Source organism: Protobothrops mucrosquamatus, unplaced genomic scaffold (genome assembly GCF_001527695.2).
Source record: "Protobothrops mucrosquamatus isolate PMUCROS unplaced genomic scaffold, P.Mucros_1.0 scaffold659, whole genome shotgun sequence".
Taxonomy (NCBI): Eukaryota; Metazoa; Chordata; class Lepidosauria; order Squamata; family Viperidae; genus Protobothrops; species Protobothrops mucrosquamatus.
The window spans coordinates 347,028-374,741 of record NW_015386948.1 but is presented as its reverse complement, the minus strand read 5'-3'; the positions used below and the strand labels follow the sequence as shown (position 1 = coordinate 374,741).

General features: G+C 42.2%; 1 protein-coding gene across 1 annotated transcript in view; it reads left to right on the top strand.

The window, feature by feature from the left end:
* SFRP1 (secreted frizzled related protein 1) overlaps positions 1–17,034 on the top strand; it is a 28,438-nt gene extending 11,404 nt beyond the window's left edge. Inside the window, exon 3 of the mRNA XM_015817978.2 lies at positions 16,614–17,034. Within this exon, the coding sequence (XP_015673464.2) occupies positions 16,614–16,936 (323 nt within the window). The 3' untranslated portion in view covers positions 16,937–17,034. The remainder of the gene's footprint in view (positions 1–16,613) is intronic.
* Positions 17,035–27,714: the final 10,680 nt, after the last annotated feature.

Here is a 27,714-nt window from a genome sequence, read left to right as displayed (position 1 = left end):
AATAATAATAAAGTTGGAAGGGACCTTGGAGGTCATCTAGTCCAACCCCCTGCTCAGGCAGGAAGCCCTATACCATTTCGGACAAATGGCTGTCCAGTCTCTTCTTAAAAACTTCCAGTGTTGGAGCATTCACCACTTCTGGAGGCAGGTTGTTCCATTGGTTAATTGTTCTAACTGTCAGGAAGTTTCTCCTTAGTTCTAGGTTGCTTCTCTCCTTGGTGAGTTTCCACCCGTCGCTTCTTCTCCTGCCTTCAGGCGCTTTGGAGAATAGCTTGACTCCCTCTTCTTTGGGGAAGCCCCTGAGAGATTGGAACAAGGCTATCATGTCCCCCCCTAGTCCTTCTCTTTGTTAAAATAGACATACCCAATTCCAGCAACCGTTCCTTATGTTCTAGCCTCCTGTCCCCTGATCATCTTTGTTGCTCTTCTCTGTACTCTTTCTAGAGTACAGTTGGGGACCTCTGTTGTAGGAGACTGAGAGTTCCATGTCCAAACCAATCTCCCCTCTCCAAAAAGTATTAGAGCAATCCCTTGGATTTACTAGGCTGGTCCTGTTTGCTATCTGAAGTTCAAGAGATGCAGAAGCTCCCAAGATAAACCTAACAATAGAAAGGATAACTGGGGGGGGGGGGGAAGGGATGGTTCTTCTGGTCTTTTCTGAAGAACATAATGGAATCCCATAAATCTTAATTTTCATTCCATGTTGTTTTCCTTCCTTTTTTGACAATTTTTTTTTGCATTCCTCTACATCAGGGGTAGGCCACCTTGGCTCTTTTATGACTCGTGGACTTCAACTCCCAGAATTCCTGAGCCAGCCATGTTGAGGGGAAAGGGAGAGGTTTCCAAGCTGAGCCATACTGGCTCAGGAATTCTGGGAGTTGAAGTCCACGAGTCATGAGGGGGCCATAGTTCCCTCATGCTGGCTCAGGAATTCTGGGAGTTGAAGTCCACGAGTCATGAGGGGGGCATAGTTCCCCCATGCTGGCTCAGGAATTCTGGGAGTTGAAGTCCACGAGTCATGAAGGGGCCAAAGTTTCCCTCATGCTGGCTCAGGAATTCTGGGAGTTGAAGTCCACGCGTCATAAAAGAGCCAAGGTTGCCTACCCCTGCTCTACACCAACTCAGATGGCATCCTGGCCAACTATAGACAAAGCTGGAAGACCACCTTAATCCATGGCAAACCTATCCCAAGATTACAGGCACTAATTGCTCATTGTTGGGTTTCCTTGAAGCACCCCTATTTCACACTGCTATCCATCCCCACCTATCCATGCAACAGAAAGAGGTGAGCTGTCGATGTCAGGTGGGAGAGTAGAAGACAGCAAGAATTCCACCCATTGCTGCCAGAAACTACACCATGACAAAAATGGCAAGGGCAGAACAACAACCCCCTCCCCCCTGGATTTCTGAGTTGCAGAAAACCTCAGTCATGGGAACAGCCCAACCTGTGTCACTCAGAGCCACTCTGAGCATCTCTGGAATGCAAACTCTGTCAGCGTCTCAGTTGATCTAAGGCGACCCGGCCTAATTGAAAAATCAGGTCTGGTAGCACTCCTTCTGACTAACTGGTTTTATTAAGAGGTGTAAGATTTTATCATCTGAAACTTAGGCCTTCTTCTTTTGTTTAAAAGTAATTTTATCAAGGATTGCAATTGCAATAGTAAAAACACATATTTATAAAGATAGAAAAATTGAGACAGTGAAAACGGAGAAAGCACCGTGGAGCGGTATATAAGTCTAAGTGCTGTTGCTAATGTTAGTGCTATTGCTAAATTGCTAGTCAATTTGAGAAGAGACACAAACGAAAAGTTGCAAGCTGGCCATATAATGGAGAATGGAACTAATCCTTGAGGATTACGAAGAGCTCTTAAGGCAGGGGTAGTCAACCTTGGCTCTTTTATGACTCGTGGACTTCAACTCCCAGAATTCCTGAGCCAGCCATGCTGAGGGGAAAGGGAGAGGTTTCCAAGCTGAGCCATGCTGGCTCAGGAATTCTGGGAGTTGAAGTCCACGAGTCATGAAGGGGGCCAAAGTTTCCCTCATGCTGGCTCAGGAATTCTGGGAGTTGATATCCACAAGTCATAAAAGAGCCAAGGTTACCTACCTCTGGCCTAGGCCTAGGCCGCTTTATGACTCGTGGACTTCAACTCCCAGAATTCCTGAGCCAGCATGGCTCAGCTTGGAAACCTCTCCCTTTCCCCTCAGCATGGCTGGCTCAGGAATTCTGGGAGTTGAAGTCCACGAGTCATAAAAGAGCCAAGGTTGCCTACCCCTGCTCTAAGGGATGTGTCTCAGAGCCCTGCAAACTAGATGCCATTCAGATGTGTGGACTTCAAGTTCCAGAGTTCCCCAGCCGGTGTAGCTGTTGCAGGAGATGTTAGGCACTGACATTTGGAGAGGAGCCCAGACTGGGAAGGATACTTTGGGAAGTTCAGCCATTTACTTGACTTGTTCCAGCTCTCCTTTTCCATCTAGCGTTGGCACAGCACTTCTCAACTTTAGCAACTTTAAGCCATGTGGACTTCAACTCCCAGAATTCCCCCCAGCCAGCATCGCTTTGGAGCAACTGCACGTCAGCAGCCAAGCCATCTGCTGATGGTTTATGCAGGACTTTGGTGAAAGGATCCAAGAAGCCAATTTGTGGACATGGCAGACTAAATACTGGGAGACCTCGTAGGACCTAAGAGTCTGGATTGCGAGAGTTTTCTCTTACAATAAGAGGCAGATGCTGTGATTTGATACGTCTCGATCCCAGCCCTGCAGGGAATTTCTGTATTGGCTCATCAGAAACAACAGGGAAGATGAATTAAATACATTTCGCAGCCACTTATTCATATATTCAGTCATAGGATAGCTCTGTTCCGTTTCTTCAATTGTCTTCAGCTTTGTTCAAAGTTTACCCAAATCTTCCCTCAAATCCACACCAGTCTGAATCTCAAAATGTGGATTCTTAAACAAATTTTCTCTCCCACATTTTGATTCTTTCTCAGGACCTGAAAACAGCAACATCCAAAGGGCAGACACTATTGACCTCTGGGGTGAAGTGGGGAAGTCAAAGCTGTCCAATGGTAGATCATGATCCAAGCCCTGATTTAATTTGGTGTTTCTGTATTATTATTATTTTTTGCATTGGAATTTGCAAAGATAAAGATAAAATATCTCCAATCTTAAGTATACTGCTCAAAAAAATAAAGGGAACATTTTACCATGGAACTGAGGGGGTTTGCGTTCCCTTTATTTTTGTGAGCAGTATACTTTTACATTAAAGGTTTATTTTAGGTTGGGGGGGGCATGATAATGTTCCTCCAATACTTGATAGTGGTCTTCCAATACTGGGCACAGAAAAGAGAGGATTGACTTATTCTCCAAAGCATCAGAGGGCATGACAAGAAGTATAGATAGTCCTTGACTTACAACAGATCATTTAGTGACCGAAGTTACAATGGATTTATGACATTTCTTCACACTTACAGCCGTTGCAGCATTCCCGTGGTCACGTGATCAAAATTCAAAGGCTTGGCTACTGAGTCATACTTATGACCGTCGCTGTGTCCTGGTGTCACGTGATCCTCTTTTGTGATCTTCTGACAAGCCACGTCAATGCTGTTGCTATTGCTACTTGTCTCCCATCCAAATAAAAACCAGGGTTTCTTTGTCCCTGATGTGGATGGATATGAAACACCAGTTTTTTTGATAGCTTCAGAACAGGCTGTTACTTAAAGTCATTTTCGCAATTGGAGAGACAAGAACAGAGTCTTTCTTGTGGTGGCTCCCCACTTTGCTGGCAGTGGTTTTTTTTTTTCACAAGACCTGCAAAGATCTTATTTTGAGAGACGTATATTGTGATTCAGAATTGCAGTTGTATATTGATATGTTCTCAGGTATCCTGGATTGGCTTTGTGTTGTGTGGATATATGTTGCTGCTGCTGCTACTACTACTACTACTGAGTTTTTATCCAGGGGCGTATGTATGCCTGCATTCATTCTTTCTAATCCATTTTTGTTTTGGCTGCCATGGGAACCTGTTACTGGCTGCCTTTGGGAAACTATATAAGTGAAACCATATGTTTTTTGGTTGCAGAATAAGCAGCAGGCTTGACCATCTTATCCTAGGATCTTGGGATGCAGGAGAAGAGGGAAGCAGGGGTCATGACCACTCAAGCCAGTCGTTAAAATAAACCAGTCCACTTGCCAAGAGGATGCCCAACAATTATACAGCTCAGAGTTAATGCTGCTCACCCTTATACATTTACCATGTTTATATACTTCATTTGTGTTAATTTATTCAAGGAAGTTTACAACTCCAGTTTCAAACAATATCAATCACTCTACGAACAAATTAAAGAAGGAACAAGCTGAATTGGTGCAACAGGTACGCCAAACAAAGAACATCTTGTTAAAAAAAAAAAAAGAGAGAGAGAGATCATTGCAAAGTTTGTTCCAGGTTTTAAAATTAGCCAACAGTGAAATATCAAGAGGCCGAAGCAAAATCTGACTAGAGAGGAATCTGATTATCCCTGATGCGTCTTGACAAGTTTGGTCTGTCAACTTGGTGTCCTCTTGATTTCATTAAGTTTCACGTTTCATTACAGGTAATCCTCCTAGATAACATCATCAAAACACTGATGCTGTTACCTAGCTGGGTAATAAAAGGTTGAGGGGGTATGGTGGCTCAGTGGTTAAAGATGCTGAGCTTGTCAGCTGGAAAGTTGACAGTCCGTGTTTGAGACCCAAACACCACTTGATGGGGTGAGCTCCCGTTCCTTGCTCCAGCTCCTGCCCACCTAGCTGTTTGAAAGCATGCAAAGGCAAGTAGATAAATAGGTACCACTTCAGTGGGAAGATTATAGTGTTCCGTGTGCCTTGGTGTACAGTCGTGCCGGTCACATGACCATAGAAATTGTCATCAGACAATGCTAGCTCCCTTGGCCAAGAAATGTAGATGAGCACCACCCCCCTCTCAATTCCTGGCAAATAGATGGGGAAGAAATGGAGGTAGTGACAGATTTTATCTTCCTGGGCTCCAAGATCACCTCAGATGGGGACTGCAGCCAAGAAATTAAAAGACGCTTACTCCTGGGGGGGAAAGCTATGGCAAATCTAGACAGCATACTAAAAAGCAGAGACATCAACCTGCCAACAAAAGTACGTATAGTCCAGGCCATGGTTTTCCCAGTTGCAATGTATGGCTGTGGAAGTTGGACCATAAGAAAGGCTGAGCGCCAAAGAATGGAGGCCTTTGAACTCTGGTGCTGGAGAAGACTCCTGTGAGTCCCCTGGACTGCAAGGCGATCCAACCGGTCAGTCCTAGAGGAGATCAACCCTGACTGCTCTTTAGAAGGCCAGATCCTGAAGTTGAAACTCAAGTCCTTTGGCCACCCAATGAGAAGGAAGGACTCACTGGAGAAGAGCCTAATGCTGGGAAAGATGGAGGGCAAGAAAAGAAGGGGACAAGAGAGAATGAGGTGGCTGGATGAAGTCACTGAAGCAGGGACTCCAGAAGATGGTAGAGGACAGGAAGGCCTGGAGGAACGTTGTCCATGGGGTCGCGATGGGTCGGACACGACTTCGCAACTAACAACAGCAACAACAACCACCTCCTAAAATCGACGTAACTGGACAGGGGAAAGCTTTACCTTTAACAAAATGTCTGCAAGCAAACAAACAAGCCCAGAGACCATCAGAGACTCTATTTGCTCTCTCTCTATGTCTTTCTCTCTCTCTCTCTCTCTCTGCTACAGCTGAAAGAACAGCAACTCCAGAGTAATGGTTGCCATTGGGGGAGGCGAAGAGGGGGCAACTTCATCACGAGTGAGTTGGGGACTGAAGCCAAATTATTTCTGCTTGTCGAGATCTGGTGGTGCTTCGCCCGTCTTTGCTTCTAATTGCTCTTGGCCCAAGCCTTTTCCAGACAGGGCTGTTAGGAATTATTCGGCAATTCTGCTCATTGTTTTTCTTTTGATAGCTTCTATTGATTTTTGGTGAGGGGAAGCAGCAGACCCCTGCTAAGCCATGCATCAGACAATGGGCTCTCTTCCCCACTGTGTTTTTCTCTCCAGCTTTGGCCAGGAGTCATAGTTTTAACAGCAGCGAGCTTGCCAAAAACCCAGCATGTGGCCGGCAAATCCGGAAATGCTTCTTTAATTAGTTTAAGGTATCCGAACATTGGTAGTTTGTCATTCGGGGAGTGCAGGTTGCCAGATCCAAGATTAGAAAGTAGAGGCAGTTAATTTGCAGGTCATGGAGCTTTATGTAAGGGGATCTCCAACTTTTCATTGCTACAAGAGACATGATTTCTCCGCCTGAATTAAAATTGAGAGGCACGCTTTGCTTTTGGGGTAGATGCACACAATGAAGTCCAATCCAAATGGGGCGGATAGGAGGCCCTCTAACTTAGACACAGACTCTTATTTTTTTTCCTTTAAAAAGCAGGAGTTTTTAAACTTGGCAACTGTAAGACTTGTGGACCTCAAAATGCTGGCTGGGGATTTCTGGGAATTGAGATCCACAAGTCTTAAAGTTGCCAAGGTTGGACACTCCCGGTTTAAACCCTGCTGAAATTACATTTTATTTGAGATGTGTGTATATATATAGGTGTGTTTGTGACAGTGCATGTGCACTTTATCTAGTTTTCAAATGTCATTTTTTTCCTTTTTATTATGGTTAGGTGCCTCAGTAGTTGGAAGGGGTCCAGGGCTTTCTGTTAAGCAAACATAGGTATGGAGTTTATCACCCATTGTGTTATAAGAACCCAACTGTTGATTTTACCATGTTGGGTGAATCAGACCATCATATGATATCATTCTGCTGGGATATCATGTTGTAGTTAGTTAGCCCAATGTTTAGATGTCATAGCACTAATTGAGTCTATTGAGATTATCTGGTCAACACAGGACCCCCATGTCAATTTATTTCCATATAGTAAACTTAGTCTTACCAGACTCATAGGAGAGAAAGGGATGTCCAGATTTTGTCTTCTTGCATCCAAAACCTGTTAAGCTCCTGTAAATCGAGGGTTTGTGCAATTTGGTTGGGAAACCTGTTAGAGATGGGTGTACAGTATCTGAGTTGGGGGATTAAATTGTGCTTATTGTAGTCACTGAACACTCAATCAGGCTGAGTTGCGACTGATGGCCTCCTTCGTTGCATGGAGCCTTTATTTTTGGGGGGCACCCCAGCTGTTCGCTCCTGCCTGGATCACTGTTTTCTCTTACCCATGTGCTATATGTCCACGTGAGTCTTTCCACCCCTTTTAAAATTTCAGTAGTATGCTGTCATGTAAGAAAGTACATCCAGAGATATTTTGCAAAGGAAACTTCTATTGTATGTCCAGTGATGATGCCCCAGGACAGGGGTAGGCAACCTTGGCTCTTTTATGACTTGTGGACTTCAAATCCCAGAATTCCTGAGCCAGTCACGCTGAGGGGAAAGGGAGAGGTTTCCATGCTGAGCCATGCTGGCTCAGGAATTCTGGGAGTTGAAGTCCACAAGTCATAAAAGAGCCAAGGTTGCCTACCCCTGCCCCAGGAGTTTACTTTGTGGCTTTTTCAACACAAAGGCTGCTTGAATTCAACTCTACAAGAACCAAACATAATCTCATGTTGATCTTTTTTTCAGCGAGTGTAGGGAATTGACTAAATTTCTTTTGCAGTACAAATGCATGAAACTATGTGTTTCTCCTCAGAGGAATAAATATGTGTGAGTTAGTAGACTTTCCTGTGAATTGCAGTATATTGCGGTCAATACTAACACATGAGCAATCCCAATCCTTCTACCTTCTCCACTACACTGTTCTAGTCCACTATTCTAAGGACTGAAATTGCCCAGGTCTTAATTGACTTGATGGTTTTTCATTCACTGAGTTTGTCTTTAAGATCTCCTTAACTTTCGTGACTTCACTTCTAGTCTTTTGGACTTCAGTATGCTTGATAATTCAGCTTAAACTAAAGGTATTTGTATTGATCTTCTTCACCTAGTCTCCTGCTTTTATTTCCACAGGGCATCTTGATTTCTTTAGTTTTCACTATTTTTTCCCCTGTTTACTATTTACAAATAGTAAAAGTAGCACATTTGTCCAGTCCAAACTCCATGGAAATATCCTGCTTCTGTGTTGAGCAGCGATTCTGTTTCATATGGTATTTTTCCATATTAGCTTCATGATAATTTTTACAGAAGTTCCAGTGAATCATTTTGGCACATCTGTTATGTCATTGTTTATAATCAGTTTGTGTGATCTTGCATGAGATGAGTGTATGATCTAGTGCTTCTTCTGCTTCTTTGCACAATCTGCACTTTGTCATTTGATGATTTTTTTAAAAATTCTGGCCTTGATCATATTAGTTTAAATAGATTGCTGTTGTGCAGCCAAAATCAAGCCTTCAGTTTCTTTTTTTATGTTCCAGTTGTAAGCAATTGCCAGGTTTTATCTTTATTTTTTCCCCCTCTAGATCTTTTATAGAAACAGACTATGTAATGCTTTTCCTTGCCAGCATTCTATTCATGTTTCTATTATTATAATACTCATGTTCTGCTTCTTGTACATTCAATAAGTTCCAATTTTTAACTTGCATCAAAGTTTGTTCTTCGCTGTCTTTAACACAATCAGCCAATGGCATGCTTTGGCTGATGGTGTAAAAGTGCAAAAGAAAGTTGAGAAGTTATCTACAGATCTCTCACATCCTGGACATAAACTGTTTCAATTCTCCCCTAGGGATGGCGCTATGGAGCATTGCATGTCAAAACAACTAGACATAGGGGCAGTTTTTTCCCCTTGTACCATCACTCTGCTGAACACCTAATTCTCGTAGTGCTGTCTAATGTTTATGTATATTTACAATGTAGTATGGCTGTAGCATTATTATTTATTCTTCTTACTATCTTCTTTACTACCCGCTCTTATTGGCTATTATGATTATGATTATTCTGTTGCTTTGCATGCACACTAAAAGCTTTTGCACCAGAGATGAGTTCCTTCTGTGTCTAATCACACTTGGCCAAATACAATATTTAGGAATGGAGCGTCTGTTTTGCAGGCTCCATCAAATGTACAAGAAAAAAAGGGGGACATTTGCAAGAGAGAATTGGACTAAGAGAAGGCGAGACAGCCGACAACAACAATATTGGTAGATGTGGAAAACACAGAATGTAGCAGAGATGCTTGGGCTCATGAACAGAATATATTGAACATTGTGCTGTTGAACAACCTTGGCACAGAGAAATCACTGCCACAATCATACGCCACAGATATATATTTATACTCTCTGTATAAATGGGGCATAGTGTGACTGCAGGAGTCCCACATCATACTGTAGATCACATCGTGGCTGGCTGTAAGCTGAGGATATATATCGGTCCAGTATCTGATTTTTTTAAAATATAAACGATGCTGTGCTTCAATGGTTAGATGGACTCTAGACCAGAGGTCTTCAAACTTGGCCCTTTTATGACTTGTGGACTTCAACTCCCAGAATTCCTCAGCCAGGCACGCGTGCCTGGCTGAGAAATTCTGGGAATTGAAGTCCACAAGTCATAAAAGGGCCATGTTTGAAGACCCCTAATCTAGACATTGATATTTGAACATAGACCTTTTTAACATTTATATTTTATTAACATTGAAATGTGAATATATATTGCTAGTCCATGTATGACACGCCATATATTAAATAGTAATAACCCCATAGAAAGGGACTCCGGTGTAGAACACTGCGGTTGTCTCTGCCATGTCTTCCTCGTCCCACAAAACAGGGTCCTCCTTAACTTTAGGGAGAGGCTATGCAGAAAGACTGTCTTAATTCTTTTGTCACGTCTTCAATCAAATGATATCTCCTGGCAGGAATGTAATTAGGCAAAAATTATGTTTGGCGCTGGACCTAACTTTTAATCTATTCAGACTCCGCAATTCGGCCTGAATTTCCACCAAGGTAAACAATGTTAACTAGCAGGTAAAAAAAAAGAAATTCTGGGGAAAAAGCCAAATCAGTGCAACGAGAGATTACATTGTTAGGAACGGGAGAGAATTGGCAGGGGTGATTTTGTCTGCCTCCCCTGCTTCCTGTCCTCCTTTGGAGAGTATCCCCAATAATGAGTAAAATGAACCTTGCCTGCTTTTTGTGCCACTCAAATCTGATTGTACAAAAAGGCCTGCAGCTTGAGAAGCTGTGCTTGGTGCCTCTTGGTTTGGCTTATGATGGAAGCCTGGAGGCCTCTTTCAGACAAAACATTGGATGCTGTTGGAAAGCAGCCATAGCTCTGATGGAAAAGAGAAGCCAGGATATTTTGGATAGGATAGGAAAAAAAAAAAAAACGCAACGTGACTCGTCAATAAGCAATGCGTCCCTTGTAGGATTGTGTTCCACAACTGAGGCCCTCCAGATGTGCTGGACTACAATTCACATCATCGCTAATCCGTTCAGATCAAGTCAAATTTGCAGAAGGTGACTGATAGGAGGTCAGGATTCGGGGGAAAGATCGGGGCTTCATGACTTGAATACCCCCACAATTTCAAGTGTCCTGTTTACTTGGTCTTTTCGTTCACTCCCTTGCTTTAGGGCTTGTTGGCTAATGGACTGGGCATTTATTCGGTCCTCTGATACAGCAGTTGGATGGACAGTTTTAGAATAGGTAATGAAAGCAACAGCATGAGTACAGAGTACAGAGAAGAGCAACAAAGATGATTAGGGGACTGGGGGCTAAAACATAAGGAACGGTTGCTGGAATTGGGTATGTCTAGTTTAATGAAGAGAAGGACGAGGGGGGACTCGATAGCAGTCTTCCAATATCTCAGGGGCTGCCCCAAAGAAGAGGAAGTCAAGCTATTTTCCAAAGCAACAGAAGGCAGGACAAGGAGCAACGGATGGAAACTAACCAAAGAGAGAAGCAACCTAGAACTAAGGAGAAACTTCCTGACAGTTAGAACAATTAACCAGTGGAACAACCTGCCTCCAAAAGCTGTGAATGCTCCAACACTGGAAGTTTTTAAGAAGAGACTGGACAGCCATTTGTCCGAAATGGTATAGGGTTTCCTGCCTGAGCAGGGGGTTGGACTCGATGACCTCCAAGGTCCTTTCCAACTTTATTATTATTATTATTAATTCCTAGGATGGACCTTAGGTGAATCAGACTTGGAGCCGGAGAAATAATCCTGCGTCAGGCAAGGCAGTAGAGCCACTTTTATGGAATTATCCAGCCAAAGAAACAAGCCCAAGTCTTAATACCACTTCCAACTGGAAAAGAGCTTGGCTGTGTTCATACAACACACTCAATTGACTCTGTTAAAGAGCAGAAGCAGCAACCTTTGCATAACATGCTAAATTTGATCAGGTTTGGTTGTGGGTGTTTTTTTTTTTGTTGTTTTTTTTGCTTAGTGATTGGTGCACATCCAGTTTGATTTGTTAGTTTAGGGCCAAAATAGTGTACAAATCCAGAAAAATACTACGATTTGGTGCATTAGTTGAATGCAACTATGATGCAGGTTTTGTTGATATATGATGCCACTCATACCATCATAAGTGGGAATGCAGCACACTTAGAGAAGCCTTAAAACTATTATTAGATCTACAGCAGGGGTCTTCAAACTTGGCTCTTTTATGACTTGTGGACTTCGACTCCCAGCCATGTTGAGGGGAAAGGGAGAGGTTTCCAAGCTGAGCCATGCTGGCTCAGGAATTCTGGGAGTTGAAGTCCACGAGTCATAAAAGAGCCAAGGTTGCCTACCCCTGGGTTAGGACAAAATCCATTATTTCTTCTTATACCTAATAACTTTATCTCCATCTATGGATGCTGCCTGAAGAAACCCCTCCCTGTCCAACCTCAAGCCAGGTTCAACAAAATCTTTGTTGTGATGGAAGAGTCAGGGCAGGGCAGGGGTCTTCAAACCCGGTCCTTTTTATGACTTGTGGATTTCAACTCCCAGAATTCTTCAGCCAGTGTGCCTGGCTGAAGAATTCTGGGAGTTGAAGTCCACAAGTCATAAAAGGGCCAAATTTGAAGTCCCCTGGCTTATATGGTCCATGCTGGCTGAGGAATTCTGGGAGTCGAAGTCCACAAGTCATAAAAGGGCCAAGTTTGAAGACCCCTGCACTACTACAGCAAGCAGAATTTTGAGATCTAATTTCTGCCACTGCCTCCCCTCAGAAGAAGGAGCTTTTCATTTTGTCCCTGCCACTCAACTGCAGTCAGTGGGCTTTCTTTCTCCTTCTCAAGTTACCAAGGAAGCTGAACGGGAAATCAATACAAGGTTTTGTTTTCTCCCTTCTCTGACGGGTTGTAAGTTGCTCGGAGCCTCCTTATCTTACAGATCTAATGGATCTCTTGGCAGCTTTCTTTTTGGGAGGGAGGACGAGCGAAATTTGCTCCAAAAAGCATTTCTGTTTTGACTTTTCCCTGGATCCTATACGAGGGGTTTGGGGACACTTCACGTGGCAGATGGCCGTGGCTCTCGCTTCTAATCTCTGCAGCTCCTGATTGAAGTCCGGATTTGATCTCCCCCCCCAAGCGCCCCCCCCCCGTCCCATGGGTAAAAGATCAGTCTGTGAACCTGAATAATCCAAGATGCCTCAGCCAAACCTAACCTTGCAAGTCAGTTATGAAGGTAACAGAAAGATCTTTTTTTCCTCCAGGTGAAGAGAAAACTGTCAATGGCCTCCAGTTTTTAAGATTTGGATTTCGTTAGTCTGTAGTTTTGGAAAGCCCATGGTAGTAGTACAGATCCAGTAGCTAGCAGTCCTGGAGGTCAGCCAGCCTGCCATCTCTGCTTGGGCATGCAGGCAAGTCAAAGAGAGTTGTTTTGGTCATCCTGTTGCCTTAAAAGGCCTGTGGAGAGCCTCTGTCGAAATGCCAAAAAAACGTCCTAGGAATGGCCAAAGTGCCTTCAGCAGGAAAAAGAGATGGCTTTGAAAAATGTTTGTGCTTGGAGCCGGTTGTGAAAAATGGCAGCAATTACAGACTGTTTTCTCTGTGATGGATCATTCCAGGGAGTTAATGATTTTTCATTCATTGGGTCTTGGTGGACAAGAGACTTCCTTTAGGAGAAGCGTGTGTTTATACTGTACATCTGGAGACAGAGAGCAGTCTTTTTCTAAGCAAGAAGTTGAAGTTAAGTGTGCGAAAAGGGTAACGCTCCTTGTGAGCAACTGGCTCATCTCTCGTTTGCCTTTGGACCATAAGTTTAAAAGGAATGTTGGACTGTTCCTCAAACTTGCAAACGTTGATCTGATCGCAGAAGTAAAGGAAAGGTGGCAAGAAGGGACAGAGTTGTGATATCCCAGTGATATCTGTCAGTGCATATGCAGATCCCTCTTTGGTAGATTTGAATATGGGGGAGGCTTGCGTTGTTGAAAAGATATTTTTTCATCTACATTGGAGGTGTCCAACCTTGGCAACTTTTGTGGATTTCAACTCCCAGAAATCCCAAGCCAGGTGAGAAGAAAATGGCTAGAATTTGCAGATTTGTTCCCTACCTGGCAATATAATACTACTTTTTTCATTGGTAATGTTAATAGAAGATTCAACTCCCAGTATAGAGAATGGAGAAATAGGACTAGTCTTTCCTTGGAAGCTGCAAAATGGCTTAAGTTAATCCCAACGCCTTTCAGCATTGTCTCTGCTGCCTGGAGTTGATGGCTCATGGTCATTCAGCAGTGTTTCGGTATTTGAGGGGCTGTCACAAAGATGAGGAGGGCAAATTATTTACTAAAGCAACAGAAGGCAAGATAAGAAACAATGGATGGAAACTAATCAAGGAGAGAAGCAACCTAGAACTAAGGAGAAATTTCCTAACAATGAGAAGAATCAACTAGTGGAATGCCTTCAGAAGTTGTGAGTGCTCTTATCACTGGAGGCTTTTAAGAAGGGATTGGACAGCCATTTGCCTGAAATGGTATAGACCAGGGGTAGGCAACCTTGGCTCTTTTATGACTCGTGGACTTCAACTCCCAGAATTCCTGAGCCAGCCACGCTGAGGGGAAAGGGAGAGGTTTCCAAGCTCAGCCATGCTGGCTCAGGAATTCTGGGAGTTGAAGTCCACGAGTCATGAAGGGGCCATAGTTCCCTCATGCTGGCTCAGGAATTCTGGGAGTTGAAGTCCACGAGTCATAAAAGAGCCAAGGTTGCCTACCCCTGGTATAGACTCTCCTGCTCACGTGGGGAGTTGGACTAGATGACTTCCTAGGTCTCTTCCAACTCTGTTATTCTATGTTCTACATTCATGTCAACAGGCACAGCCTTCTCTTTCTGTAATTCCACCCAGCTGGAAATGTCATTATTTTGGGATGCTGTAAATCAGCAGTCTGCTGAAGTGGTTGAATAATGGCCTAGATAAGGGGGAAGATTGAAGACTGGGCTCCAGAGATGTGGATAAATGGCAACAGGTCTGAATGGGACCTGATCTATTCCATCACTTGTACACTGGGTCCCACCTGAGAGAAGTTGCTTGAGAACGTGTGTTGGACTGATGGGAAAGTTGGGTTCCAGCAGAAGGGAGATATTTGTTTTGGCAGCTGCAACTCCAGGCTAAATGCCAATTTCCAATCTGTGTTGATTGGACTGAAACCCTGTTTTGTCCCTCATAAGATATGAATTGGGGAGTGGGCTGTTGTAAGTTTCCAGGAGAAAGTTCCAAATTGTTTTCCATGGACAGTTACTTAATGGTTCTTGGTGCCCCCAGTGATTCATTCTTCTTTGCTCAACCTAGTAGCCTCCAGATGTGTTTGGGCTATATTTCCCAGAATTCCCAGCTACAATGGCTGAATTCCCACCAGATACACTAGACTAGATTGAGAAAAGAAGGATCAAAGTCAATGCAGCCAATCGGAAAACCAGATCAGGGTCTCTGTGAGATTCTCTTGGGAGCCAAAGGAATGGATGGACAGATGAAACTAGAAAATGTACAGGAGTCAAATAGATCAGTGCCAAAGTTGAACATCTGTAAATTGGTCATCCTAAGTCAATTCAAACTATAATTTTCAGTCAGTTCAGTTCAGGAGAAAATATAACTTTCTTCATATTCTCTGCTAAATCATAATGCGCAAATGAAGGTGAATATACGTGTCCCGGGATAATGTTGCAGGCTCCATTTTGGATCTGGGACCAGAGGTTTAGTCTTTTGAGCTTTTGCACTCATGCTGGATCCCATCCTCAGAGAACCATATACATACCAGACACAGAATAGCCCAGAGGTCCTCAAACATGGCCACTTTAAGACTTGTGGACTTCAACTCCCAGCATTCTTGGAGTTGAAGTCCACAAGTCTTAAAGTGGCCAAGTTTGAGGACCCCTGGAATAGCCCCAAAGCACACATTCTGTTAGAGAGAAGTTCCCCAAGGATGGGTTCCAACATGAGTCTGTAAGCTTGGAAGACTAAACCTCTGGTCCCGGTGAACAACCCAGATTGGATCCTAAATCATAATGCACCTGGCTTGATTTGGCTTAGCATGTTACACAAACCGCACCAGTTCTGGCTTCTTCAACATGAATGGCCAAGCAAATCTTGGCTTAAACAGGGTGTGAGAATCCCGATAATAGCAGGCAGTGAAGTTAAGGGACCATTGCTTTGGAGAGCGATGACAAAACGTGAAGCTTTTGTAACTACACGTATTGGAGGAACACTTGAGAGTCCTCCGTGTATTCTCAACAGGACTGCTCACATGGTCTAACTCAGGGGTCAGCTTTCCTTGTGTTGACAACATCCCCTACCAAGAGTTGGACTAAGTGCAAAGACCTGAGATCCCACCAGTGTTAGATTATTGAAAAGCACAGGCAACACAGCCCTAAAGCCTATGAAGAGGCATCTGGAAAGAGTTGGGAAGCAGACGAAGCCATGGGGAACGTTGAGGAATTTGGAAGACGGTTTTAGACCCATTTCAACCATTTGTCTATTAAGTGCAAGGATTTCCATTGAGCAATGACAGAATTACCTGCTCCATTTTAGCTTGAGATCCCACAAAGCCAACTTTTTTTTTCTTTCTCAACCAATTTTATTACATTAAACTAATGAAAATATATGTAGTAAGAGCAGAGATGTGAAGGGGGCCATCCTATTCTCCAAAGCGCCTGAAGGCAGGACAAGAAGCAACGGATGGAAACTCATCAAGGAGAGGAGCAACCTAGAACTATGGAGAAACTTCCTGACAGGTAGAACAATTAATCAGTGGAACGACGTGCCTCCAGAGGTTGTGGGTGCTCCAACACTGGAGGCTTTTAAAAAGAGATTGGACAGCCATTCACCTGAAATGGTATAGAGTTTCCTACCTAAGCAGGGCGTTGGACTAGAAGACGTTCAAGGTCCCTTCCAACTCTATTATTCGGTTATTAACACCAGATTCTCTTCCAGCACAGACAGTTTTAAGCCCAACTTCATAAATACTGTTTTGTTTTACATCTGGCTTCTTGGGTTGATAGGTTGGATTTCCATCGCCATAATCCTCCTGGAGATTAGGAGAGTTGAAATGTCAGCCATTTGGAGGATACCTGATTATGGAAGCCCCATTTTAAACAAACATCCCTTCTTCCACTGTAAGGCTTGGCTGCAATGTAGTTTATAGCTCCCAGTGTGGTTTCTTTTTTTCTCTGTAACTGACTAACTTGGCTCTCCCGTTTGAATTTCTTTTGCCTTCCAGCCCTGAAGATGAAAATAAAGGAGGTGAAGAAAGAAAACGGGGACAAGAAAATCATCCCCAGGAAGAAAAAACCGTTGAAACTGGGCACTATCAAGAAGAAAGAACTGAAGAAGCTCGTGCTGTATCTCAAGAACGGGGCAGACTGTCCTTGCCACCAGCTGGACAACCTCAGCCACCAGTTTCTCATAATGGGCCGGAAGGTGAAAACCCAGTATTTGCTGACGGCCATCCATAAGTGGGATAAAAAGAATAAGGAATTCAAAAAGTTCATGAAGAAGATGAAGACTCCAGAATGTTCCACGTTCCAGTCTGTCTTCAAATGATCAGCTGGGGCTGGAAGAAAAGGGACATGTTTTCATATATTTTTTTTTTCATTAATAAAATTTTAATTTTTTTTAATATTTTATATATATATAACAAATATATATAACAGGCCCTGAACTTGCACAGACTGATTTGGGTGGTTCACGTACATTTTGGCTTCTTCAACCACCTTCTTTTCCATTTGTGCCTTTAGAGCTTTCTCCTGTTCTTCTTGCCTTGTTCTTCTCTTCCACCCATCCTCAGTTGAGGGGTACCCATTGGGCGAGGATGAGGGCGGGTGAAAAAGTAAACATGGCGCCTGTGATCATGTGATCAAAGTCCCACCCTCTTTTTTGACACGTGTGACACACAAAAAAGGATAGGGCTTCGATCATATGGTTGCTTCTGCTACTTTTTATTTTTCTGCACCCCTCCCAATGTCTCCGACCCAGTTATATCCTCATTAGGGAACATTCAAAATATGCAAATATATTTATGTACTTTTTTTGGGGGGGGTGGTTGTGCCCAGATCTCTCTACAGCCAACCAGAAAAATCAGCCATTTGCAGCACATCTATTGTAGCTTTCTGGTTTTTTTTTATATATAGATATATATAAACCTGACTTTTTAAAAAATAGTATATATCACTTTTCACCTGTTTTTTTTTTTCTTAAGGGACCGTTCCCCATGTCCTGCTTCATCCTTTGTCCTGGATTAGTTCCATGTAGATGGTCCATTTTAGTCAGGGATCCTGTGATGCTGTCCCAGTGCTACATAGCCAGTTGGATTTGGCTGTGTAATGATGCCGCTGTGTGATAGTGACAATGATACAAATGACAATGTACAGTAAATCTTCTCTTAGTTTATCAGCATTTTTTTTGCAAGGCCTAGCCAAGGTGTCTGTCTACATTGTAGAAACAAAAAGAAATGGAAACAACCCTAGATTGTTTCAACTTGGCTCTGAAGGATGTGTGTGTTTTTAGCAAGAAAATTACTAGGACAGTAACCGGAGCATTCATTCAGGTTTTATCACAAGGAAGATGTTTTCTTTAGATGAATGGAGTTTTTGCCTATTGAGCAGAAGTTGCTAACGTGAACGTGTAGCCAGAAGCTCTTGAAAATTTGTAGAGATCTGGATACAGATGATTAAATCCTTATGTTCTTCTTTCTGCACCCCCAAATAACTAAATAAAGGAAGGGAAGAAAGAAAAAATGGAAAGGAGTGTTCAGTTTCTCCAATAACCCAGTAAACAAAAGTGGAAAAGTCATATAAGGATAGTTCGCGAGATTGTATTTTAACAGATAAATTTTATTGCAGGGAATTAAAATTTGGAGGCACCTTTGCACGGGGATCTCCTCCAGTGTCAGCCGCTTGGCCTATGAACTGTCAATAATGTTGATATATGATGGCCATGTGGGATTTGTGCCTATGTGAGAGAGGGATCTAGGTTTTAAGTGACCGCTTGAGGTTTTCAGACTACATCTTCCTCTTCAATCCATCCTAAATTGGGCCTCTGGTTGCTCCCATTTGTTTATATTTGTAGAAATGACCTCTCAAGAGCTTTTTTTTTTTTTGTTCTAAGCAACTTTTCTCCAAGCTGATCACAGGTGAATGAATTCCAAAGTTCATCTGAGGCAAGAACTAGCAGAACTAGAAACTACGCAAAGTTGTGCAGAGTCCTGGCAACTGTGGCTGGGTTTTTTTTTGTGTCAGCTATTGATACCATAAAAGAGGGATGGATCCAAGTTTTGAGGAAGATCAGTTCAGAAAAAGGATTTTGAATGGAAGACATTGTGTTGTTTTTTTTAAAAAAAGGAATCCAAGATCATAACAAAGGTTTATTTACCCATAAATAATCCATCTTGACTTCCATAATGGCTGGTCAGAACCTTTAGAAGCTCTAAATAAGGGACATCTGGAATAGCATTCTACTGAGAATGGCATTGAAAAGCCTGTTCTTTCAATAGAAGAAATTAAACACAAAATAACAGGGTTGGAAGGATCATTGAAGGTCTTCTAGTCCAACCCACTGCTCAAACAGGAGACCCTATACCAGGGGTAGGCAACCTTGGCTCTTTTATGACTAGTGGACTTCAACTCCCAGAATTCCTGAGCCAGCCATGCTGAGGGGAAAGAGAGAGCTTTCCAAGCTGAGCCATGCTGGCTCGGGAATTCTGGGAGTTGAAGTCCACGACTCATAAAAGAGCCAAGGTTGCCTACCCCTGCCCTAGACCATTCCAGACAAATGGCTGCCCAGTCTCTTCTTGAAAACCTCCAGTGATGGAGCAGTCACAACTTCTGGAGGCAAGCCGTTTCACTGATTGTTCTCACTGTCAGGAAATTTCCCCTCCATTCTAGATTGCATCTCTCCTTGCTCAGTTTCCAACCGGTACTTATTGTCCTGCCCTCAGGTCCTTTGGAGAATAAGTTAAGTCCCCTTTTCTTTGTGACAGCCCCGCATATACTAGAACACTGCTATCATGTCACTCTAGTCCTTTTCATTAGACTAGACATAACTAGTTCCCTCAACTATTCATAGTATGATTTAGCCTCTAGACCCCTAATCATCTTTGTTGCTCTTCTCTGTACTCTAATATTACCTAGAAACATTCTGAATAGCACTCTTATGAATAACATTAACCACGGGAAGCTTGCAAAGGCTCACCACATTATCAGTCAACACTAATGCTGACAACCTCATTCTCTAGAAATGGGGGAAGAACAACCCACGGGCAGGGGTCTCTGGCGACACAGACTAATTTTATGCAGACTCCAGACTTATCTTTCACACAACCTTCTGGCTAGTTTCTGTAATTAATTTGGGTTTGGGGGCTGTGTGAGTTGAAAAAAAAATGGGAGAGGTAGGAAAGAGTAGAGGTGGCTAGAAAAAGAAAAAATGGATGATTCCTCCATCTTTCTTCCTGTCCACTGCTCGCCTAACCCCCACCTATAGATTTATATGAAATTTGTGGCCCTTGACATAAGCTTACCCAACGTCATTCCGGACTGGGTGGGTTGGCAGCAGAAATATAATTGCTTGCATAAATTTTCACTCCTTGCGAGGTGATCCATCTGGCATAAACATCTTCCCAGAAATGGGGCGTATTGTGGAAAACCAAAGAAAACCTCAAAATAGGGACATTTCTCGTACCTGGCAATATTTTTGCTACAAATGCTGATGTTTGGCCATCATTTGACAGGACTACAATGAAATTTCATATGGGTCTGTTCCAGCCATTTGCTTAAGATGTCAAATATTGCGCATTGCTATCCTTCAGCCTTCAATGAACTTAGATTATGGAAAGGAGCAAAATCCTTAGTCCTTTCCATGAATGACTCTCTGTGTAATTTTGTATTTGGTAGCTTTCTTTTTGCATGTTTCCTTGGGATTTCCATCCCCTTGTTTCCATATGCCTCTTCATTAGTGGATATTTTTCTGGGTAAATATGAGATTTTAAATCTCTATAGAGATGTGAGTGAACTGGAAAGGTCTGTGCCTTTAAGAAGTTCTGCTCTCTTCTGTTTTCATTTTTCTGCTCTTAACTGTTTTCTCTAAAGATAGCCACACTGAAGAAGGAGAGAAATATATCTTGAAGGAATCTTGCATTCTTTTTTCAGACTATTCTGGTATCTTTGCACGAAGTTCTAAAATAACCAGCGGTGAGGCTTTCAAACTCCAAATGGCCATTGCAGCAAGTTAATCCTCTGCAGAAGGCCACTAATGGCAAAAAAACAACAACAACAGCACAAGCTTTGTTTTCCAGTCTTATTTTGAAATACTGTCAGGTGCTATCCATCATGGATATTGGGGAAAAGCAGGAAGTTGGCTCATAACTGTAAGCTGAGAAAGAGATGAGTCTGTTCCTCAGCCAACATAACAATTGTTTGAATTATGTTTTGCTGCCAGACCCTTATTTTGCCGTTTTCTTACTCCTGGCCAATGTCATATTTCCCAGACAATGACTTCCACTCTTTCCCCAAATGGGCACAATATTCCTTGTTATTTCAAATAAGCCACGATGTATAAAAGTTAGCGCAGATGTTTCTGGCTTCATCAAGGCATTTCCAACTTGTAACTTTGCCTCTTTGTTGTGCTTTCCCTCTTTATCAAGATTCTAAAGCTTGGCTAAAACAATGGCTTTCAGACAGTTGGGTTGGGAATGTCATGAGATGACCACAAAAAAATACAGAAAAGATGCACGTCTGAAAGAACAAGAGAGTTCCTTGACAATTGAAAAGCAAAAGTCTATCCTCATCCTCAAAAGTTCTTGTCTTTTGGTGGTGTTGCAATGAAGCTTATTTCCCAACGGATGTTCTATTTTATAAAATTAAGAATGTTTCCTAACTCTTGCTTTATTTTAACAAAGTTCATTACTACTCTTGTCCATATTAGATTCACACAACTGCTAGACTAGGCTAAAATGGAGTTAGGTAATAGTTGAGCTTGCTTATGGGAATCTACCATTGTTAGTGCCTCATCAAGGTCCCTCAAACCATCTCAAGGTGCCAAATAATGGTTCATTTGGGTATTACATATTAAGGATACACAACCAATGTGATTTGTTAACCAGATTAAGGTTTAGTGGGTTGCATGGAGGATATGGGTTAGAGCTGAATTTGTTTCAAGTCTAGTGGGAATGGCCTGTTTTATTGGACAAATTAACCATCTGGATGTTGTGACATATAGGTTGGGCTCATATAACATGAGTTTTGTGACTCATCTCAGAAAGTTCTTCCAAGTAAAAGTGAATGGGATTATGAATGGCCTTCAGGACTCCAATTTTCCTAAGAGACGCCATTGACAAGAGAGGGAATCTGCTTCTGGGATGCCATACCTGGCCTCCTTCCATTCCCTGTAGTACAAATATTGGGAATTCCAAATCTCCAGCTTACCTGGAAGATGTAATCTCTGATTCCCAGCACTGACTATCAAATGACCTTGGGGCTTCAGAAGAAGAAAGACATGCACACATCCAACTTCATTTCTCCCAACATGGCCAGTTCTGATGGCCTTATTCTAATTGACTCCTTCTGATTAGTCTCTGTTAGGGGTTACGGATCTGATTCAAATCATTGATCCAGCTAAGAATGCGGATTACATTTAACTCCATCATTTCAGTAAATGTTTCATGCAAAGAGTTTATTTTCCATTCCCCTATTATTTGACCAAGTTGTTCTTCCTAAACCATTGCTTCCTGATGAGAAACGTGGTTTTGTCTAAAATAGCGTTTCCTCACTTGATGGTCTCTAGATCTCCTGATCTCAGGCCACTCATGGAGGGTCCCAGCAATGAGACTCATTTGAAGGAGCCATCTTAACTCCAAGATGCATCTGTGGTTATTTCTCCTGACTTCTGCATGCCCAGATGAAGTTTTGATCCTCTTTGCTTCTAAGTAATCATCACCACAATATTTTTGACCCATTCTGTGGTGCGATCGTTTGCTTCCGGGGTACACAAAGAGGTATGAGGTTGAAGGTAGGCTTGGCATATTGAAGGCAAATTAGCCCGAATTGTCCAAAATAGTTGCTACAAAAAGGAGTAAGATTTAAAGGGGCACAAAAAGAAGGCTAGAATAGAAAGCTATGCTTGACTCTAACTTGGTTTTCAAAGAATAACACTTGTGTCCGCAGAAATTCCAGGGGAAAGGAGATATGAACCAACTTAAAAAGGGCTAGAGTGTTCTTGCAGAGGGTGCTTGACACTTACGGCTTGTGATTTGATTCATCGGTTCACTTCTCTGCAGTGCTAATGAAAACAACTACACTAATTAGATTTCAACAGCGTGTTTAGCTGCCAGCAAAGCCATACGGAGTCTGTATCAACTTCCTCTTATGTTGACCCTGGAACATAAATCCCCTGCTTTCCATTTTCAAACAAGAATGCATATTTGTATCACATTAAAAATGGCTTATCTGCCATTTCTGCAGTACAACTTTAGACGGAGCAAGTATGTGTGTTTGTTTTTGTAGAATGTTTCCTCAATTATGTATTCATTTAACTAAAGTTGCTGAATTAACCAGTCCCCGTATGAATTCTTTTTGGCGGGGGCGGGAAGCTGGATGGCTTGTTTGTTTTCCTTCAAAGATGACATTTTCTATCTCAGGTTTGTTGTGTTTTGAACAACCGGCATGGCCTTTTAAGAGGGAGTGATTTAATCAGCTGCATAAAAATAAATCTGAATAGCAACAGCCAAATTGAAGCTTCTCAACTCTCTCCCACCCTTTCTTTTTTTAAAAAATTAGCTTGAAAAAAGAAAAAAAGTCTGTGGATGGAGGCTGAAGAAATATTGAAACAGGGATTAAGGAGTGTGTAGACTCTTTTTGTGCTGTTAGAAAACCAATTTGATCACATAGTACGATTGTGTGTGTGTGTGTGTGTGTTTGTTTGTTTATACCAGCATTTCTCAACCTTGACAACTTTTAAGAAGTGTGGACTTCAACTCTGAGAATTCCCCAGTCAGCATAAAACCATTCATTTAGCAACTGAAGTTACAGTGACACTGGAAAAAAAGGATGACCGTCCTCACACTTAAGACCGTTGTAGCATCCCCACAGTCAACGTGATCAAAATGTGGATGCTTGGCAGCCAGCATATATTTTTCATGGTTGCAGCCTTCTAGCCAGTTTCCAAGAGGCAAAGTCAGTGGGGGAAGGCAGATTTGCTTAATGACTGCATGATTCACTAAACAACTGCAGGGATTCATTTAACAACCGTGACAAAAAAGTAGTTGAAAAATTGACTGTGACTCCCCTGTTTGCTTAGCAATGGAAAGTCTTGTTGCAGTTGTGAGCGTAAGTTGAGGATTGTCTGTAGCTCTTCAGGCGTTGCTAAATTGTAATTCCCACCGGCTTTACCATTGGTTAACACAGGACAAGGTTCGGCCACACGAGTCCTGTGAATGGTAAGATGCCCGTCATTTCCTCAAAATCATCCACAATCCCTGTCTCCAACCACCCATTTAGATAATATTTTTGGAGGCGAAAAACTTGCTGAAATCTCCCCAGAGCACCAAATCTTGCTATATTACATACAGCAAACCTGTTCAAATGTGAATTTATTTACAATATTTATAAGTTAGCCCTCAATCGTTCATTCTCTGACTGCAGAAGTCAGGGAAACAATGAAAGCCAGTATACTGTTATTGGTTTAGCACTTAGACTTATATACCGCTTCATAGTGCTTTACATCCCTCTCTAACTGGTTTACAGTATCAGCGTATAGCCCCCAATAATCTGGGTCCTCATTTTATTGACCTCAAAAGGATGGAAGGCTGAGTGAATCTTGTGCTGGTCAGGATTGAACTCCTGGCAGTGGGCAGAGTCAGCCTGCAATACTGCATTCTAACCACTGTGCCACTACTCAGAAAAAGGCTATGGCTTTTAAAATGTTTCACCTGGGCCAAAGACACGACTCCCTCACTGAAAAATAGAATGGTCTTAAGGGCTTATGGGAGATTCAAAAGGGCAATTGGACTGTGCATCCTTCCAGGGACACAGCAAGTTCAAAAGTTGCAAAAAGACTTGCTTTTTGTTCCACACACTTCTCCTTTACTTCCAGGGTAGAAACTACAACTGGTTGACTAGATGGACACAATCGCTGTTAGCAAGGTGGTTCTGGATATTCCTTAGTGCCATATCATAGGTGGCTTTAGATCACCAGCACTTTGGGTTAAGCTTCAGACTTCCAAAAGTTGTTTACAAATACATCTGTACAATTGAAGAATCCATCACTTTGACTACCTGCTTTTTCTGGGCTAGTTGCTTTATTGGCTTGGCTCACTGACAAGTTTAGCCCCTCGAAAGTATTTGATGTTCTGCTTGTACAGCAATTAAAATACATATATATATAATTGCATATAATATATTATGTTTGCATTATGTACAACAGTTGAATAGTAAGCACAAATTGTTAGAAGGCTCGCTTACTACAAATAGGTGTGAGAGAGACTGTGGCAAAGAAGCATTTTAAAGAAACTAACTAACTCATTATAAGTCTGGCTGCAAATGTAATCTTATATTTTTCAAGGTTATCTGCTATCCCAGACTAGCATTAAAGATGCCTGTCTAAAATCCATGTGGTTCTTCTTTGGTTGGTCAGCTAGATGGAACTTGACAGCATGGGGGGGGGGAGGTATTTTTAAACTGGGGGAAGAATGAAAAGGATTGAAATGTGTTTGAAAGAGCTCATGGGCTGTAGACAGATTGGCTGCAGAAACTATCATGGACTTCAGCTTGAGAGATAAGGAATGATAAATATAAAAGGGTATGGGTTTAATAGAGCATCACACAAAAACAGAGCAAACCAGGTGAGCAAAGTTGTAGCAAAATAAATCTTTCTCCCCCCCCCCCTTCTCCCTTTCCAAGTGATCCTGCCTAAATACATTCTAGGCGAAGAACGAGATACAAAGCAGAAGCATTTTTTAGATGCTTAAACTGATTTTAAATGGGCGAGTGTCTTAAATTCAAAGCAATCTTCCTTCTGGGCAAGTGTGATCATCATGACCTTTGTAGCCACATTTGGATATTTGAAGTACTTGTATATTTCCTTAAGATCACATAAATAGTCATACATATGTACAACTACACACATTCCCATGAAGCTTTTCTCTCTCCCTTTTGTTTATTTTTTTTTAGTTCCCATATTTTTACCTTGTCCTTTAATACCGATCTTGTGTTTTGTGCATTTAATAAAAAGATGATGACAATGACAACAATGATGATATGAGCCAGCACTGTCCGAAGACATTTCCATGGTCACGTGGCTGACAGACACGGGGCGCTGTTATCTTTCCATCAAAGTGGTACCTATTTATCTACTCGCATTTACATGCTTTCAAACTGCTAGGTTGGAAGGATCTGAGGCAAGTGGTAGGAACTCACTCTGTCATGCGGTAGTAGGACTTGAACTGCTAAAGCACAGACCTTCTCCAGTGTCTTTTACACCTCTATGTTACGTGCTCCTGGCTACTTTCCTTCGTGACCAGAGGCAAGCTCGCCTGACCAATAACCAGCCAAGACACAGTGAAGGCCTTTTGTTTCGTTTATTGCAATAAGCGGGGAGAGAAGCTATCAAAGTTTTAACCCAAAATATCTCCTTCTTTTATTCATCCCTATCACCGGCCGCTCCATCCCTCCTCTTTCCCCATTGGCTGAGGTAGTATGAGGTTACACTCTTTCCGACCGCCTATACACATTTCCTGATAACATATTAAATCAGATACACATATACAATAATAATAAGAAAAAATAGACATTTAAATGGTTATTTTAAACTCAGTATATATATTTATGTCCCCATTTTAAACAATAAGTTCTTATCTTATTCAGCTTATTTACCTATTCTCCAACCTGTCTTTTCCTGGCTAGCCATTTCCTTTTACAACTATATATATTTTTATGGCTTCTCTTCTTCCTTTCTCAGACCCAGCTATTTTTGCCTATATGTTTATCTTACTTCCTTTATGTTACCTTTTCCTGACTCTCACCATTTGCACTTATTTTTCTATTTAATTAGTTTCCATTGTATTGTAGGTTTAACTGACTCTGAAGATTTATCATATTGATGCATATTTATCATCTACATGCACTGGAACTGTACTGAATAATAATCAATAGAATGAACTCCATGCCAGTAGGAATGAAGAGAAGATTATAGCTGGATAAAGAGCACCCAATACCCATTGGCCAGCCTGTAACATCTTTGACCTTGAAACATTCATTGTAGACTAAACATCTGCGCTGATCTTGCTCCCTTTCCACGTTAACACTCTCGGAGGAACGCATGTTTTCAAAGTGTGGTGGTACTTCTCGAAATACTCCACAGACATTGTAGATTGGCACAGCACTCCTTGCCCATAATTACTGTAACCCCGAGTGTTGGAAAGCTTACACTAGTTCTCCCTCTCCATTTCCTCCACCAGCCTTCTCGTTTTCTTGAAATGTTTATTTAATAATGCCAAAAAGAGCTATTAAAGCTTCCTGGGGTTAAATGTTTGCTAAACACCCTGTCAGTACTACTCCATTTGACAATGCCTGGGTGACAACAGGAGAGACTAAAATTTTAGCGTCTCTGAGGACAGTGAGAAATGGTCTCTTCAGCTTTCCTCAGAGCCTCTGGAGGTGGCCCCAGTTGCTCCCCAGTTGGATGGCAAGTTTGGGGCCAGAGTGATGGATGCCAAAGGGGTTCATCTAGTCAGACCCAGTGCTGGTTTAAAGAGCAAGGTCACTAAGATGCTCTTACAACTGGCTGCAATTAAATCATTTGAGGGGCCCCCAGGGAAGGCTGAACGGATTACACCTTGAGGGATAACCTCATACTTTGATCTGTTGTCAACATCTCTTGGCATCCATTCTGGGAGATGTTGCTCTAATATAATGTCATAGCCCTGAGATATCTCAACACATCAACACAATTTTAATATAGAGAAGGGGGCAAGTTAGGGGAAATGACTTTATTTAGTTTCACATCAGATTGTCCAGACTACCTGCAGAGTAAGGTTGTACAGAAAGAAACATTTTATTCCATTTTTTTTCTCCATCTCAGCTTTGACTTGTGAAGCTAGAAACTGATAAAGCTGACCCATCCATCCATAAAACCTTTACCTACATCATCAGTCCATAATTGCACACAGGGCCCCTTCGATGCAAGCAGATGTATGTCCAATAAAGGAGAATATTTCTAGCCCAGGTTTGAACTGGTCCTTGGTGCTCTCTGAGCTTGGCTGTTTTCTTGCAGACACTTCATTACCCAAACTAGGTACCATCATCAGTGCTAGAGGAAACCCCATTCCATACTAA